Source organism: Notolabrus celidotus, chromosome 7, assembly GCF_009762535.1.
Source record: "Notolabrus celidotus isolate fNotCel1 chromosome 7, fNotCel1.pri, whole genome shotgun sequence".
Classification (NCBI taxonomy): Eukaryota; Metazoa; Chordata; class Actinopteri; order Labriformes; family Labridae; genus Notolabrus; species Notolabrus celidotus.
The window spans coordinates 12,767,607-12,784,683 of record NC_048278.1 but is presented as its reverse complement, the minus strand read 5'-3'; the positions used below and the strand labels follow the sequence as shown (position 1 = coordinate 12,784,683).

The 17,077-nt window shown below is 39.5% G+C and overlaps 1 protein-coding gene across 4 annotated transcripts; it reads right to left on the bottom strand.

Moving 5' to 3' along the window:
* Nucleotides 1-1,943: 1,943 nt before the first annotated feature.
* On the bottom strand, nt 1,944-16,366 carry trim25 (tripartite motif containing 25). 4 transcript variants are annotated; one of them, XM_034688573.1, is made up of 13 exons: nt 16,254-16,366; nt 15,337-15,964; nt 14,060-14,155; nt 13,671-13,904; nt 12,859-13,027; nt 12,749-12,775; nt 11,956-11,994; nt 11,319-11,444; nt 10,315-10,377; nt 10,109-10,198; nt 7,536-7,664; nt 7,095-7,154; nt 1,944-7,004 (listed from the first exon to the last, which is right to left on the bottom strand). In XM_034688573.1, the coding sequence occupies exons 2-13, from the start codon at nt 15,943-15,945 to the stop codon at nt 6,472-6,474; spliced, it is 2,175 nt and encodes a 724-aa protein (XP_034544464.1). In that variant the 5' UTR covers nt 15,946-15,964; nt 16,254-16,366; the 3' UTR covers nt 1,944-6,471. The 4 variants fall into 4 exon arrangements, with proteins under 4 accessions (XP_034544464.1, XP_034544465.1, XP_034544466.1 ...); XM_034688574.1 differs by having other exon boundaries at nt 11,319-11,441; XM_034688575.1 differs by lacking the exon at nt 12,749-12,775.
* Between the last annotated feature and the right edge of the window lie 711 nt (nt 16,367-17,077).

The following is a 17,077-nucleotide window of genomic DNA, read 5'->3' as shown; positions in this document are numbered from 1 at the left end:
TTTTACGTTTTCACAAATAGAGGAGCCACAAGGTTTCACTAATCTGAAACTGTTTTAAAAAGTCTGCAGGCTTTCTTAGATAAACGTTTCCAGACCGGATTAGTCTAGGTCAGGGGTTCCCAAAGTGTGGGTCGGGACCCCTGGGGGGTCGCGAGACACAAATGGGGGGTCGTGAGATGTCTTCCAGAATCTTCCTTTTTTTTTTTTTTTTTTTTTTAGCTATCTAAAACTGGTACATTTTACCCATTATAGTAAAGACTGTCGACCAAAATAGTAGATCAACTTGAAATAAAACCTTGGAAATATAAAGTGTAATGAGTTTTCTACCTTTCTTTTGCCAGATGACTCCTACGTTTAGGGTTAGTGAACAGTTAATTATCAAAAGCATCAGGGAACATATCCACATTCTCATGTAGGTAGGCTAATTGTCTAAAAGACCAGCTAACTAAAGCCACATTGTCATTTTGAGGGACAGTGGGGGTCGCGAGTCTTTGGCACCTATATTCTGGGGGTTGCAGCCCCCCAAAATATAGGTGCCCCCCCTGGTCTAGGTGGAGAGGACCTTCATTAAAGGTATATTTCTGCATTTTTGAAGTGGGATTTCAAATCTGCAGTGAGGTGGGTGCCTTTGTCTGTAGTTTCCATTTCTCCCTTTGCATGTGTGGGTTCTCTTCGGGTACTCCGGCTTCCTCCCGAAGTCCAAAAGAACAAGCTAGTCAGGTTGATTGGCGTTTGATTGGTAGGCGTAAGTTTGTGCATGAATGGTTATTTCTTTCTGCATGTTAACCCTGTTATGAACTAGTAAACTGTCTGGGGTTTACCAGCTGGTATCAGCTCCAACACCCTGGTGACTTCTAGCGGGATAAGCGCTTAAGATGATTGATAATTAATTTTGTTTCAGTAAGTCTTTTTTGCTGTTGTAGATCATATCGATACATTAGCATTGATTTCAGTCTGTGTCATATCCAACCTAAAATTCCTCTCAGGAGCTTTGTGCAGGCTGAGCATAACTGTAATATTTTAGCTCGTTCTTGCTTTTGCTAAACCAGCTGTGTTTGTTACCATGTTAAGTTCAGATATGCAAGAGGGAGTAAATTAATCATTTCTATAAGAATAGTCTAATAAGCTCCATGGCTGCTTCAGCTGTTGAGGTCTTTTTAAAAAATGCCTTTGTCTTACACAATGGAGTGATCTTCGGGATGGTAGGGGCAGAGACAAATGGAGGGAAATATCAAGTGAGTTCCGACCAAATGATCTGATTGGACGAGCCCAAGATTGAAGCCAAGATTCAAATGTGTTTATGTTGGGTTAAAACTTACAAATTATACACAATACACCTTTAAAATGTGCCGTCAAATTACATCTTAGAACACAGAACAGGTCAATAAATAAATTAATTCGTGCTCTTCATGCCACCCCTGCATAAGTTGGTGTCCAAGTTGTGGCATCCTCGAAATAGTCTGGGTCCATCTCTGGTCAGCTCAAATGTTGAAACACACAAAGTAGCAAGACGGCAGGAAAATGTGAGTATTGCATTAGGGGAGCAAAATGCCAAATTTAATTAACAAGGAATAATCTTTGTTTCCTACTACTTTTACTCATATCCTGTGTGCTATTGCTTAAACAATTGGCATGTGACTATTTTTAAATGGGTGAAACTCAATGAAACTAATACATGCTAAGGTACAATAAGTTGCAATGCCTCTGCTTGTCAAGTGATGACGATGAGTAGGGAGAGGTATGTTTATTTGAAATGGATCAAGAATAAAGACGTAGAAGTGTTTCCAAGAATAACTTTGTTACATGACTAGATTACAGTCTGTATTACTAAGGTGCTCTAGACCAAAGAATGACGTTTCTATCATTTTCGTTGTCTTCAGGTAACACAGCAAAAGAATGTTGCACTGCTCCTTCAATGTTATTTTAGAGAAAAAACCAGAATATAGCAGAGAGAGATCTTTTATTTGCAATAACTTTAGAACTTTTAAGTAAGTTGGAATTGAAGTAACATACAAAGCAATAAGCCAGCAAATTTTAAGACAATCGTGTAAATATGTTGAATAAAAATCAACATGTAAGACAAAAAAACACATTTCTTTGGAAGCAGTAAGTCAAAAATACATGAAATAAATGTTTTTCTACATGTCCATAAGTCCAAAATCAATTCAATAGTAAGAGTCGGCCAGTGCCAGCACAGTGAGAGCAGCAAAATTCATGTTTATTCAATGAAGTACATTTCTATATCTTTAAATATTAGCTCGTTAACATAGAAATAAAGGTCCACACCTGAAGAGCCTCACAAATTTTAAGCACAATAGCAGATTTCATATCACAAGCTTGTCATTTGAGTCCATCTTACAGTATTTCTCAGTTGCTAAAACACTAAACCCTATTGTCTGAACCAAATTCCTTAGCGGCCTAAACCCATGTACTGAATCAGTCCCTCTATTGGCAAAGCCATAAGCACTTTTCACCTGTTTAGACACAACTGAAAACACATTCTCACTCACTAAAACACGTTGCAATGTGATACACTTGTGTTGCATAATGTTAAGCACAGGTGTCACAGCTTAAACACAACCACTCACAATTGATCACATTTGTGGCTAATGATGTGAGGAAACCAATATAAGCCTGGATCTGGCACGCCAGTTTTTTTTCCCCGTTGCCTATCCAGAGAGAATGTGGCCTGTAATGTGGATGAAGTCCTGTGGCCTGACTCAGCACATAGACATGATGCTGTGGCTGAATGATTGTACATCCTGTAAGTACATTTCAGTTTTTTGTGGATTACACTGTAATGTGCTTCTCATTTATATTTGTTTTTACTGTATTTTTACTGTATACAGGTGCTACATTCAAAGGATTTTTTTTTTTTCAAAATTAATTTAGATTACTGTGAACAATAAACATTATTTCTACAGCTTCATGTACTGAGAACTGTGTTTTCAATTTATTGATGTAGTGTGTAATGACTGCTCAGTATTGTTTTTAATTTTGATTGACTTGGGTATGATCTGACAACATTGTTTGGTTTTGCAGGAAAGTCAGAGGATTGGTGAATGTAGTTTGAAAATTGGGTTTTGTGCTTATAGTGTTGATAAAAGCGTGGTGGATGTCAAGAAATTGGTTTTAGCAAGAAATACTGTGACAACATTGACCACAGATGCCCTTAAATGCTGGGAGGTGACACCACTACCCTTGCCAAACACAGCAAAGAGAATCAAGTTTAACCTGCTAAACTTACCATGCATGTACTGACATACCTCTACTTTCACACCAAAACATTTGACACCTTGTTGCACCTGAGAGGTAAGCATGTGTGTAGTACACCTGAATCAATGTCATCAGTTAGCACAGACCAACATACAGCATACTCGTTTGCCACAACATCAAGAAACAAACCGCTGTTTTTAGAGTCATTAGTGCATTTTAGCAAATATATCTCAAGATATAGAGAACAAGTACTGTGAAACTACACACCTTACTATTCCCTTGCAGCTTATGGAGAGCCAACAGAGCATCCTGATGGCTTGTTGTTTTGATATGCCTACCATAGATATAAAAATGAACAAACATTGTTTTTCTATGGGGCAAACCATGCTTGCATAACATCCTGGTTTCAACCTGGCCAAGGATCATTGTTGCATTGTTCCTAATAGCCTCATTATTTCCAGACCCAGATGCCATGTAACGCAATGCAGAAAGAGAGAAAGGGATCATTACTTGAAGAGAACAGAGTCTACATGACTTTTCCTCTCATCAAAGTCTTGAGGCAGTGCCAGTGTACTGAGTGACAAAAACAATATATTAACTTGTCTTGATGAAAATGAGATGCTTCAATAAATCACCCATAGGGTACACTGCTTATGTTCACTGAAGAACCAACCATGCCACTAAGACAGATATCTTTCTAGTTAAACTTCTCAGAGACAACCCATTAAGCTGGGTTGGGTGAATAAGTTAAACACACTGCTTATGGTTGCAATACAGATTTCCCCATGGCATCAATTATCCCAGAAACGACTTGTATCCTGATCCATGTATGTCAAAAGCAATATGCCCAAAATTACAGGTTGTCCTATTTCATCCAGTTGCATTTGCAACTGGTAGTGCAACCCGACTGTATGTATATGGTATGCAAAGTACATAACTTTGTTAGGGCAGTTCTGGTACTGCTGTACATGCAGGATTTTAAAGCAGTTCATTTATTTTCACATTCTGAATCAAACACACTACATTTTTAGCTAAGGACACTCTGTAAGGTCAAGAGCAGTTATTCATATAACACATATTGAATCAACTGATATGAAAACAAATAAACCCTTGCCATAGAGCTACCTTTGAACACAGGCAGTAACGTGTCACATACTGTAACTTCCTGCAAACACTATCTTCTTTATCCAGTCACATTCACAACCATTGTCCAAGTTATGAGTGTGCTGTGTATAATAAAGAACCTGCAGTGTTAATATAGACAAATCAGACAAATTGGCGAAGTTCACAATCTGCCATCACTGCAGTGGTGTCTCCCTCCAACAACTGCTCGTTTAAAAGCAAGCTGTCCTAAGAAGTGATCAGTTTTTAACTTTTATCGTACTTTTCACGTTACTTTACTTTTGACAACAAACTAAAGGACATCAAGAAGAACCTGTGGAGTTCTCACATGCTCCAACAGTCATGATAAATTTGAAACTTTTGGAATAAACTAAGTGCACAAAACAAGACCCTTTAGTCCATTAAGTGTCCCCCTGTATGAGAGCTAACACCTTAGACAGAATCATTGGCTGCGACTGAGATATCCTTCAGAAGTGGATCAAAAGTATTTCAATTATTGGCACCTTTGGCTGTGACCTGTAGATGACATTAGGTTGTTCATCACCACACAACTCAAGGCATGAGCTTGTAAATAACGTTCCTCTACTAGCTAGCTATTCAGGTCAGAGCTGCATGTAATTATTAGAACAGTTGCACTGGCCAAAAATAGGAAATCCTTTTCTATTGACTGTTTTTAAAAAAGTATTTGCCAACAAAACAAGTCTGTGATGAGATAATGCAGCTGTTCTAACCTCCACAGTTGGATTATCTAATCACTGTTCTAACCAATGTTTCATATGTAGAATTCAAATTATGTTAAGATCACCTAATTAAGTTACCTTCTAATGTCCTTATCCCAACTGTCCATGCTGCTGCAACATTCAGCAGGCAGCAGTACACACCAAATTTCTCCTGCAGTAATGGTGGCTATGCATGATGGCAGAGCATACGTATTTTGCTAGATTCATCTGAACATGAGGGACACTATCACACACATGCTGTACAGTAAGTATACAGTGTGCTCTGTGCATTACATCTTAATGTTGCCGACAGTATGCCTCACTTTAAAATGTATCATTGGTTACTTTTAAAAGAAGCAAGCGTCATCATTTATACTACTGATCACAGCATTGTCTTTTAAAAGAATGCTAACTAAAAAACAACCATTAGTCTTGTTTTGAGGAGTCATGAAGGAGTGTGGACTGCATTAGTGTGCGACAGTCAGCTTGGTTGCGGACGTTAAATACAAGATTGCTCTTTCTTTGTTTCAGTAGTCTTCACTTTTGCTGTAACTTTAACGATACTTAGATGCTGTATATAGCTTCTAGCATAATTAGTTGCAGCTTGAGACATTAGCTGTATCATGCTGTTAACGTTTTTTTCTATTTCAGTTGTATTCACAAGTGGTAAAGAATAATCACCACGATCTATACTTTTATACTTTTTGATTGAAAGCAGATGTACAGAAAGCTTCTTCACAGTACATCCTAACAGCATAAAATACCATTTGTTTGTCACCGTGCAGACAACAAAGGCCTTTTGACCTAAAAGAAGACAACATCCCCAGTTGTATAACTGGTCAGCCTCTTAACATTAAAATTTACCTTCTTATCATCAACCTTTGCATTCATCAGCTGGGATAGGCAAATCAACAGAAACCAGCAAGAGTAAGCTCAATTGAGAAAGCACACAACTTGTGCACTGCACCTATTATGCAGGGAGAGTCTACAAAGAACGTAGGAGAGAAGAGTGAACCCTTATAATAATCCCAAACCATATTGAACTACCCTTTTCTGCCATTGTCATGCACTAACAAGCAAGCATTAGCTGTTAAATAAAAACTGCGAGGAAAGACTTAATTTGGGTAGAAACCTAAAAAGGCAGGTTAGCCATCATTTTCTATTACATAAATGACTAAACACTAAACACTCTAATAAAGCCTGCAAAAGGTAAATAAAATAATTTTCTATTATGATTCCGCTCTGTTTGAGAAATAAATCGCCCACCCTAGCTTAAGGGTTGATTTTCTCTTTTAGACATGTAGGACTGGCCTTCTAAATGCAACCAGTAAATAATCTTCCCATTATTACTGAAATAAAAAGTGCTGGCTGAGCATGTGTTGGCTTTCATATGCCGTTTACATGCACATGCTCCTCATGGCTGAAGCTTGCACAAAGAAATGGACGAGCCACTTGAGAAAATCCAGAAGGCTGGATAAACCGCTTCAGCAAAGGGGAACACAAAGGAGTGGAAGGGATAAGCCCGGTCTGCAACATTGTAGAACGTAGCAACCCCATTCTCACAATCCAACAGCACACCTACACGCTTTGAGTTGGGATTTTCCAGCACAGTCTCACTGCTGTTATGCCATGCAGACAGTTTGACGTTAAACCACTCGACACACCAGGACTGGGCGTTGCGGCCCAGGCGACTGGTGGGACCTTTGCGGTCAATGCTCTTGTAAGCCAACCCTATGCCAATGAAGTTGTTGCTGCTCATTTTGACTTCCCAGTAGTGACGCCCTCTAGAGAAACCTTTAGAGGCCAGCACCTGGGAACAGACAGCAAAGCGCTCAGGGCAGTCAGGGTAGTCTGCATGTTCATCTGACACAGTAGCCACAGTGAAGCCCTCTTTCAGTTCGATGCGTTTGTGGGCCGTCTTTCGATCCAAAGTGAGCACAGTGCCATCTGATAGGGAAAGAAGAACAGGGTTCACTTTACAATCGTTCTTGATATTTAAATATGAGAAAGACATCCCTACTACAGCCAAACACTTACATTTAAGAAGTTCACTTCTCTTTTCAGCAGATGTTATGTTCGGGGGAACATCTGTAGTTTCTACAACAGAAGATATAAAAGGAAATCATCAGGCTCAGGGTGAGTCAGCGGACACTTTTAAAATGGTTAATACTCAATGGATTTTGCTCATGAAAGTCTGATATATTTTTAGTTGTACTGCTGCATGTGACAACAAAGTATTATTAAACCTAGTGTGGCTCTTGCCTGATGGAACTTGATTGAGCTTCAGTTCAGTGAGAAGATAACAAATGTACAAATGGAATATCAGTGAGCATGCAGGTGGACTGAAGAGATTTCGAGATCTCTGTTGCCTTTGCTCTGTTTTAGCTTTATTTTACCTTATGATCTGTCATACGCCTGACAGCACAGCAATGCTAAATATGTACAATACTTATCTAATTCATGGTAAATGACGTCTACCTGGTATCTGTGTGGACTCAGCTGCAGGTGTCTTGTTTTCCTCATCTAAATCCAACAGGTTTTCCATTGAACGGTTTTTGTTTTTGTTTCCCTTTTTGTCTTCAGACTGGGAACCTTTTTTAGTATTTTCTAGAAACAGAAAAAATACACAAGTTCATTTTAATCACATTCAAATAGAAGAGCTGTTGAGTGTAAAGAAAAATGCATCAAGTAAATTAGTTTTTGACCAGATAAAGATGTTGAGATATACACTAGTCTTCTCCCATTATTGTAAATTTTAAATGATGAAGTACAATGTTGACCTTACTGATACAAATTAAAACCCAGCCTTTAAAAACAGGTGATATCATGTACTCATTGTATACCAGTGTGATATAACAATGAATAGGAGAATCAAAATTCATTGTTTAAAGTTATATTTTTGGGCATTTTTGTCTTTATCGATAGCTGAAGAGAGACAGGAAATGTGGGGAGTAGAGAGTAGGGGGGAGACATGCAGCAAATGATCACGGCCAGGAGTTCAACCGGCGACCTCTGCGAAAAGGACTATTGCCTCTGTATGTGGGGCGCTTAGACCGCTAGGCCACCAGCGCCCCAAACAATTCATTTTTAAATAATGATTAATCACAGAAATACAGTAGTTAATAACAATTAATCCCATTTTAAATCAGATGTTTAAAATTCCAATAATTTTGCATTTCAAAATAGTTTTTAGTTCATTGTAAATTGACTTGCACAGTGCTTTTCTGGTCTTTCTGACTAGTCAAAGAGCATATACACTACCCCTTACATTCACCCATTCACACATCGTTCACTCACTGATTGTAGAGGCTGCTCTAGTAAGGGGCCATCAGTATTAGCTAATTTCATCCACATTCACACATCGCTGAACAACGGCAGGAGCAATTTGGGGTTCAGTGTCTTGCCCAAGGACACTTCAGCATGTGACTGCAGGAGCCGGGATCAAACCGGCAACCTTCTGATTGACAGATGACCAACTCTACCCACGAGCCACTGCTACACATTCATAAGTAATTCTTAACCGTGTCTTGAATTGAGAACCAAAGAATGCAATGAAATGTACTTTATTAATTTGACTTTTAGATGAATTGGTCAATTAAATGCTGCACTGCTGCACCTGAGCAGTTATTCTGAGATCATTTTGACAACTTATTCGACAGCATTTGCACTAATCTGGAGTTTTGGTTTGGTTGCTTTCTTTGTTTCTCTGTTCAGTATGCGTGACACTGTTGTTCGCTGCCTATTGTTCCTCAGTAAGTCTAGACTGGTTTTAACATGCAAACTTGAGGACAGCCCTTAGATTCAAGCCACAGGTCTGTTTGCTTAGCTTTGCGATGTACTTTGGTGATATTTTAATTCTGATTGACTCACAGTGCATATTACTTTTAACTTGTCAGCCCAGCCGTCTGGGAGTTTTTTTTAGATAGACACATGCCATTCAAAGGCAGTTATTTTCCACCTGAGGAGCAGTGGCTGAACCAGGGAGTTCCAAAAGGGATAAAAAAAAAAAGGCATGTGATTAAAATAAAGTAACAAATTAATTTTGTTACTTAATCACATTGTGATTATCAACTCTGACTACCCTAATAATAAATAAAAACAGCTGTGAAATAACAATTCTAGCTGCAGCCATAATTAAATCATGATGGCAGCATACATCAGTACCATCTCTGCAGCAGCACATCTCAAAGATAAATATATTTCTGGTCAAACAGGTATATTTACTCAGGGCTTCTAAATGATGGCAGGCTCTGCATTTGTGCATAGATTGGTGTACTTGAAAACACCTGTTCCCACAACAGAGGCTTCACCTCACCCATTTTTAATGCTGGCAATGGTATTGGAACAACTCCAATGTAAACTGGTTGCATAAATTGTGAGGCACACTTCTCTGTCCAACTAGAATAGGAGCAAAACTACAGCTTCTAAAATCACATGTGAGTTTAATTACTTAATTACTTGTATAATCATACATCTTTATTGCACATTACAATCCTGTCACAGGATATGTTATCAAGTTTTTATTTCTGTTGCATTTGTCCATTTTCATTCTTATGCAATGCAACCTCATGAGTGAACCCTGGCCTGATGACCTAACTAAGGTACTTCATGTACCAAAGGTTCATGGAAAGTATCTGACCAACTACTGCTATAAAGTTTACCAGCCGGTGAGATAATCAAACTTGGATTGAGACCAGATACAGGTGCTCTATTCTGGCCCTGTCATTTTAAAATTTACATTGACATAAATTGACATATTCAATGGTGAGTTGTTTACATACCGGTTTCAAATTAGGTTGTTCAGATTTTTGGGATATGGAGCATTTGAAGATGCTCCAAGAAATTACTTCATAACATGCAAAAATGCCAGTTTTGCACTGGTGGACCATTTCATTTGCAGAGTTCTAATGGTGTAGCAGAATAAACACCTCTTTCAACATTAAGACCATCATAGAGTTAGGACATATTAGTATCAGATGAATGTTTCAAATAAACTGGCATCTGAGTGTCATGTTGTTTGTTATTCTGTCGACAAGTTTGCATTTTCTCACTTTGAGCTTTCTTCTTCTGGCCTTCTTTTGGTTGAGATCCAGCACTGTTGGGTCTGGGGAGTCTGTGCTGCTCCATGAACGTCTGCCACTCTGAAATGAGAAAAGGACAAAGTAACTGCAATTAAGAAATGAACTGTTAATCGTCAAATGTCCTTGCATGTTTTTCCCACATATTGTGAAGCATTAGTTTGAATGGATTAGTATACCAGGATCCAGGAAAGGCCCAGGTCTCATAAGTGGAATTCTTGGGCCAGGGTGTCGCATTTCACCTGAGAAGGTATCAACAGGAAGTGTCATTACCAAAGTCCTTAAGTTTGCATACATTTAAACAGTAGACTCAAAATACATGTTCTTTTTTTGAAAGGTACTTTAGGGGCACTTTAAATTAAAGGGTGAAAGTCAAACCAGTGACCACTGCGACAGGGACTATATAAAAAAATGGAATTTCAGTAAAATCAAACAGTGGCAATACTTTCTAAATTTGCCATTGACTGTAAAGTCTCTTAAAAAGTGGCATGTGCCATAATCTGTGATCATTTGTATACTCTTTGTTACATTGTTGGTTTGATCCTTGTCTGGTACAAACCCTTTTAAAATTTCTCAATCCTACTAAGACTTTATCCCCGACTTCAGGTACATGACTCAATTTTATAGCCTGAGTCTTGTCTGAGATCGAAGGTCCTCAGACTAACTGACTAGCACTGACAAAAGACTCAAATAGACTTTTACCTCACAAGTTGAGACTTCACTGAGACACGAGTCAATGACTCAAAGGGCTTGACTTCATTTCTTCCTTTTCACGGGGTTCAGGCTTTGTAGCCTTACAGCCACATTCTCCATTGTTTTTCATAAAAGGCTTGCCACACAGCTGCCAGTACAAATATGAAGGTGTGCACATTCTGCGGCACTTGTTTGTGTTGAAGAGTAAACACATTTTTTCATGTTTTTTCCCTGATTTGAAAACTCCAGATCCTCAGCACTTCTCAGAACTGAACATGTGACTTGTATGACTTATGGCAAGGAGTCAACTTGGATTACTATTTTCTTTCTGTATACGACAACTCGTCTGAGACTAAGCATCTCCAACTCCCACATCCTGCTCATAACAGCAATGTGATAGTATGTTCACAGCAGTTTGTCTACATTTAACTTGCTTGTTTTTTTGTTCTGAAATAAAAAGGAGAAATATCTAAGGAGCTTGTTGACCTACCGTGGGGAAACCGAGGTTGGTAAAAGTTTCCATATTGAAAACCAGGCGCTGGCTGGAAATTTGGCTGCACAGGTGGGCGACCTGGACTGTGGGACCTGGGCTTCCTCTTCTGCTTTTGCGAATCTGCTGGTTAAAAAAAATTATAATTTAGAGGAAACTTTTAGTCAAATCACTTTCAGAGTTTCAACCTGTAGGAGTAGATGTAAATACATAGAAATGTTGAATAAATGTAAATAAATCACTACCAGTAAGCACATCCAGGATTTCAATGTTGATATTAAGGTGGCACCAGGGAGAAATCAGATCTGAATGTCCAAGACTTACTTTGAACCATATTGGCTGCTATATACTGTCTATGTATGTGATAGATGCAACTTAAAAATGTGTGTCTTAACATAAACATTTAACCAGGGTCTTCAAATAGAAAACTTTTCCCTTTAGATGCACTTAGAGCATCTTTCCTCATTGGTAGCCATTGTTGTGTTTTCTTCTTTTCAGCCGAAAAATGCTCACTGGAGTCTAAATGTTCAAACACCTGTTATTATTTCATACAAATAAGAGGACAATTTAACACTGTCACATGTTTTCTGGATGTAGGTTTTTTGCTGAAGTAAAACAGGAACAGAAAGGAACATACCCGATTCTGAAGGTCCTGAAGCAGGAGGTTCTTTCTTATCTGTGAATGGTACACGACAGGATTTATAAAGGAATCATAACTAACCTTTATTTCTCTCATTCACACACACACACACACACACTGATGACAGCAGGCCACTGCAGTCAAGTTGTACCCAATACCTTTTGTTTTGAAGATTACTTCAGCCTGTTTGCTATTAAAACTGAAGTACAAATATTTGAAAATGAAGCAGATTACTATAAAATAAAAAAGTTACATCTACATTTACAAATCATTTTCGGAGCAAAGCTAAACCCCATTAATGAAACCATATAAATGCCGTTTATCTGTTTTGTTGAAAAGTACAAAAGCACAGCAAGAATGCAACTCTTTCACTCTGCTGAAGTACAATGAACAATAAAACATCCACTCTGATCCAGCACTTCAGATTTAAAGATGGTGGCAGAAGCTGAAAAGTGGCAGCAGTAGATTGGTCTGCAAGGACTTGGCTTGGAATTTGAAGGATCACAAGTTCAAGTCCCATTGCAGACCAAGTTGGAAAATTGGACAGGTAGCTGGACGGGTGCCAGTTCACTTTCTAGGCAGTGCAGAGGTGCCCTTGGGCAAGAAAGACACTGATCCCCAACTAGTAGACAACCTGCTCTAAATGCTTAACTACAGCCGTCCCTAAGTATCCCTGGCAAAATGATTACACAAGAAAACACTTTTCTGAGCTTTTTTAAACAGTTAGTCCACCATCATAAAAACACGGTTTGATTTGTTTTTCATTATTTCTCACATGTCATGAACTCACCAGATTCAACATCGCTAGTTTTTACTTCTGTAACAAAATTGGACACACAATGGATCATTAAAAATGCATCACTAAATGTAAAAACTCTCTTCAAGTGTACAGTCAGATACCTGGGTTTAGTGTGAGAAGTCTGGTCTCTACAGGCTGCTTGAAGATTTCTGTCAGATGCTGCTTCAGGGCTGAGGCAAAGGCCTGAGTTGCTGTCACCTTCTTGGAGTCCAGTGTGATTTGAGGGGAGTAAGGTTCAAAGCTTGCGGACTGGGGCAGGTCAAATGAAGCCTGTGAAGAGCAGAACACAGTGTTGTTTTCTTAAATCAAACTTAACCCTTCCAAAATAAACTAAGACTAAGTTAACTTCACCTTTTCTACTGCAGGACATATACTGTGCGACTTCTATCAGTGAGTGACGGTGTGGTCAAGACAGTGGACACTACGGTAAATAAAGGAGGTCACACCAGAGTCATTCATTTTTCTCTTTGCAGATGACGCTTGATCTTTGCTTTAGCCAACAGATAAATAACCAAATAGACAAGATGTACTTATTATTCCTGGTATTGCTGAGATGATCTGTTATCAGTTACTTTGACATGTGATCACAAGAGTCATCTTTGAGCGCCCAAAGGTGGGGCATGAGCAGCATGTATGTTTACCTGACGGTTTAAATAAGCAGTTCACTTGCAGCAGCAGGGTGTTCAACATACCACCATTTCTCTCTAAATAAACCTTTGGCAACATTTTGTGGAGTTTGAACTCCCTCATCTGTGAGTTCCAGTTCCTGCTCATTTTCATATATATTTGATGTGTGTGCCAACTTTCAAAGAACTGTTCCTACCACATCAAATATATATAAAAATGAGCAGGACGGACAAACGGAAATCACAATGCCTCCAGTTAAAGCTGTTGATGAACACAAAGGTCTCACCTTTAGGAAGTCCAGAGTGTGGGACTGAGTCAGCAGATTGTGGATATCTTCTTTAGCTTTGGTCAGATTGTTGACATTCTCAGTGAACTTCTTCCTCAGAACATCAAGTTTCAGCTGCCCGGTCTCCATCTCTCGATCCACTGCAGTCAGAGAGTCACGCTCCTCTCTTGCCAACATATCCCGCATCTGCTGATACTCGGACACTAAAGCTTCTTTCCTGTTGATTGCTGAATTCTGATGGATGATCATGAAGGAATCCATGAGTAGATCAGCAGGTAAAAACATGGCATGTACACAAATAACATATCATACAATCTAGAACTAAAAGTCAACATTGTAGTGCGCAAACATAACTTGTGAACACTCAAATATTAAAATAAAAAAGTTACCTTTAGCCTGTTCTGAATGTCTGTCATTTGAGACAGAATAGTCTCATTCTTTGTAATCTTCCCGGCAAGCGTCAACGACTTGTTTCTCAGGTCAGACTGCAAACCAAGAAACATGAAGAAATCAGTTAATTCAGACACACATTCACTCACACACACACACACACACACACACACACACACACACACACACACACAAACAGTTAATAAAGAATCATAATACGCAGCAGAGCACCTTAAAACATACAAAGTACTATGTCAAGTTTTAACTTTGGACTCTGTTTTGGTTTCTTGCTCCAGATATAAAGTTTAATTTTAAAAACTAGGTGACTGCTCAGGTTCTTCAGCATTCCTTTTAAACATAGGCTTAACTATCAGCGGTGCAGGTGCAATACACCCGGGTGCACTCACTCAAGGGGGCCTATGATGAACCTCCACGGCTGCCACTTTAATGTATGCACCAGGTGAGACGTGTTCTGCTGACTTTGATGCAGGGGGAGATGGTGAAACCGAGTTCTCTGATGTTGCATTAATGTAGGTTATAGTTATTTATACCACCCTTCTAACAGGTGTAGCACAGTGACAGTGTTGAATGAATTAGTTAACTGTTTGTTGTGCTTATTCAAGTGTTACAATACTGCACTGTTTTCTAAATCAATATTGTAAACGCCAATCACCTACTGAATGCAGTTGTTTGTTTTCTTCTAAAAGGTAACAAAGGAAAGTCTAGCAGGAAGATTCTAATTACTAAATCAAATGACCTTATGACTCCACGCCAAGGGATGACTTGTGTGAACTCAATCTTTCCACCAACCTTGTATGAAGGCTAAAGATGAAAAATCATCACGACTGGTTATCTGCATGAATTTTAGCAAGCCAAAGCATTAAAGCTGCACTCAAAAAAGGAAGGAGAGGAGAACAGGATGTGTGTTCTACTCAAACTAATGAAATCAAATTTAAGAAACAGCATGGGGCAGGATAGACTCAGCAGATTGGCAAAACTGTCACTAACAGCACAGCCAGAACTTTTGACCTATTGTGCTCAGTGTTGACACACTGAGCACACAGGGTGAACTTTCAAATGTTGAGTACAAGTTTATCTTTATTATGGAACAGGGTGTATTAATAATGTGTAGGCATACAGACCCTGTCATTTTCTTTTGGCTGTGGGTTTTATGTTTATCAACATACAGTGTCAGTTACCTGATTAGTTTAAATAAATCAAGAAATCATATATTTTCTCAAACTCCCTTTCCCTACTCAGGTAACCCCAAACACACCTCTTTCTGGTTCCTCTGCTCCTCAGGGGAAATGAATGGGCAGCCTTTGTGGACCTGCTGGAGACACAAGCTGCAGATGGGACGTCCGTGTTTGCTGCAGAAGAGCTCCATCAGCTTGTTGTGGTCCGGACAGATGCGCTCTAACAGGTCCCCGACAGGCTTGCTCAGATGGTGAAGTCGAAAAACGGGGTTCTCCCGATGAGGACGAAGGTGCTCCTCACAGAAAGAGGCCATGCAGGTGAGGCAGGTCTGGGACGCTTCTGCCTCCATACAGGTGTCACACCGTATGACGTCATCTTTCTTCTCTTCTTCTTTTTCGTGGGTCTCTTCTGTGACCTGCTCGCCCTCCTTTTTGTTGGACCTCAAGGTAAAGGTCTCCACAACAGTGCTGAGGACCGTGTTTTTCTTCAGCTCCGGCTTGGTGGCGAAGAGGGTCCGACACTGAGGACAGCTGTAGGTATCCTTCCAGCTGGCGAGAAGGCAGTCCTGACAGAAGTTGTGTCCGCAGGGGAGAGTCACCGGACAGTCAAAGGGGCTCAGACAAATGCTGCAGGTCAGCTCGTCCTCCAGACTCATGAGGGAAAACGGACTCTCGTCCACATCGGCCATGATGAGTGCTCGGGTAAGGCTGTGAGGGAGAAACGAAACCTAAGTGCGTGAAGATGAAAACGAAACTAGGGGAGTAATACTCGTTCGTAAAACATTAGCTCGTAATGTCCATTGTTTTCTGCAAATGTGTTGCACTTAGTTCGTAAGATTGAAGTTTTAAGTAAAAAATAAAAGTAGTAGAGACATTTTGAATATACAACAAGACTCGATGATTGGCATTCAAATTACATAAACACATTCAAAAACCAGGAAACCAAGAACGCAGGGAGATTTAAGCTTCGATATTCTGTGTTAAATATCCAAGTTACCTGAACTCTCAGTGTCTATGCCGATAGCTCAGTCGGGTACCGTCCTGCTTTCCTATGCGGTGCGGTGCGGTGTGCTGCCTGGTCTATCCTCAATGGAGTGAATAGAGTTCCCACCTTCCGTCCTCTCTCTCTCTCTCTCTCTCTCTCTCTCTCTCTCTCTCTCTCTCTCTCTCTCTCTCTCTCTCTCTCTCTCCCCCTCCCTCTCTGGAAAACATACGTAATCATTGCAATGAAACATAAAATAAAAAACAATTACAGAATACCAAAGATCAATGTAAAACTAACAGCTGTGCAGTTTAACCATTTTTTTAGGGTATAGAAGGAAGAAAGTATATGAATAATTTAATATTTCGGTCTTTTTAAGGCAGTAGCTGGCTCAGTTTTAAAGAGTGAAACACCTACTGATATCATATAAATCCACAGATTACAATAAACCTGTTATTTTTTGGTCTGTTCTATGTTTTGTTTTTTGTGTTTTTTGGTTATTCTTGTGCCTGTTCAGGTTTATTCAGTTTCTAGGATATTTTTATGTGTTGATTTTCCCTGGTGTTATATGTTCTCCTTTTTGTATACTTTCATGTAAGTGTATTCCTTGTCTGTATTTTTGTCTCTTGCTTCCTGTGTTATTTTGTAGAATCTCCCTATGTGTCAAGTTAGTTTTACTTCCTGTTTCCCCTCATTTGTGATTGTCTACCCCTGGGCCTTGTTGGTCTCACCTGTGGCTTGTTACTCGTTACCCAGTTCTGGGGTTAAGTCACTGTGGCAACAAGTGAAGCAAACCAACCCAGACATCCCTCTTCAAAGCAAAATCTTTCAGCACCTCA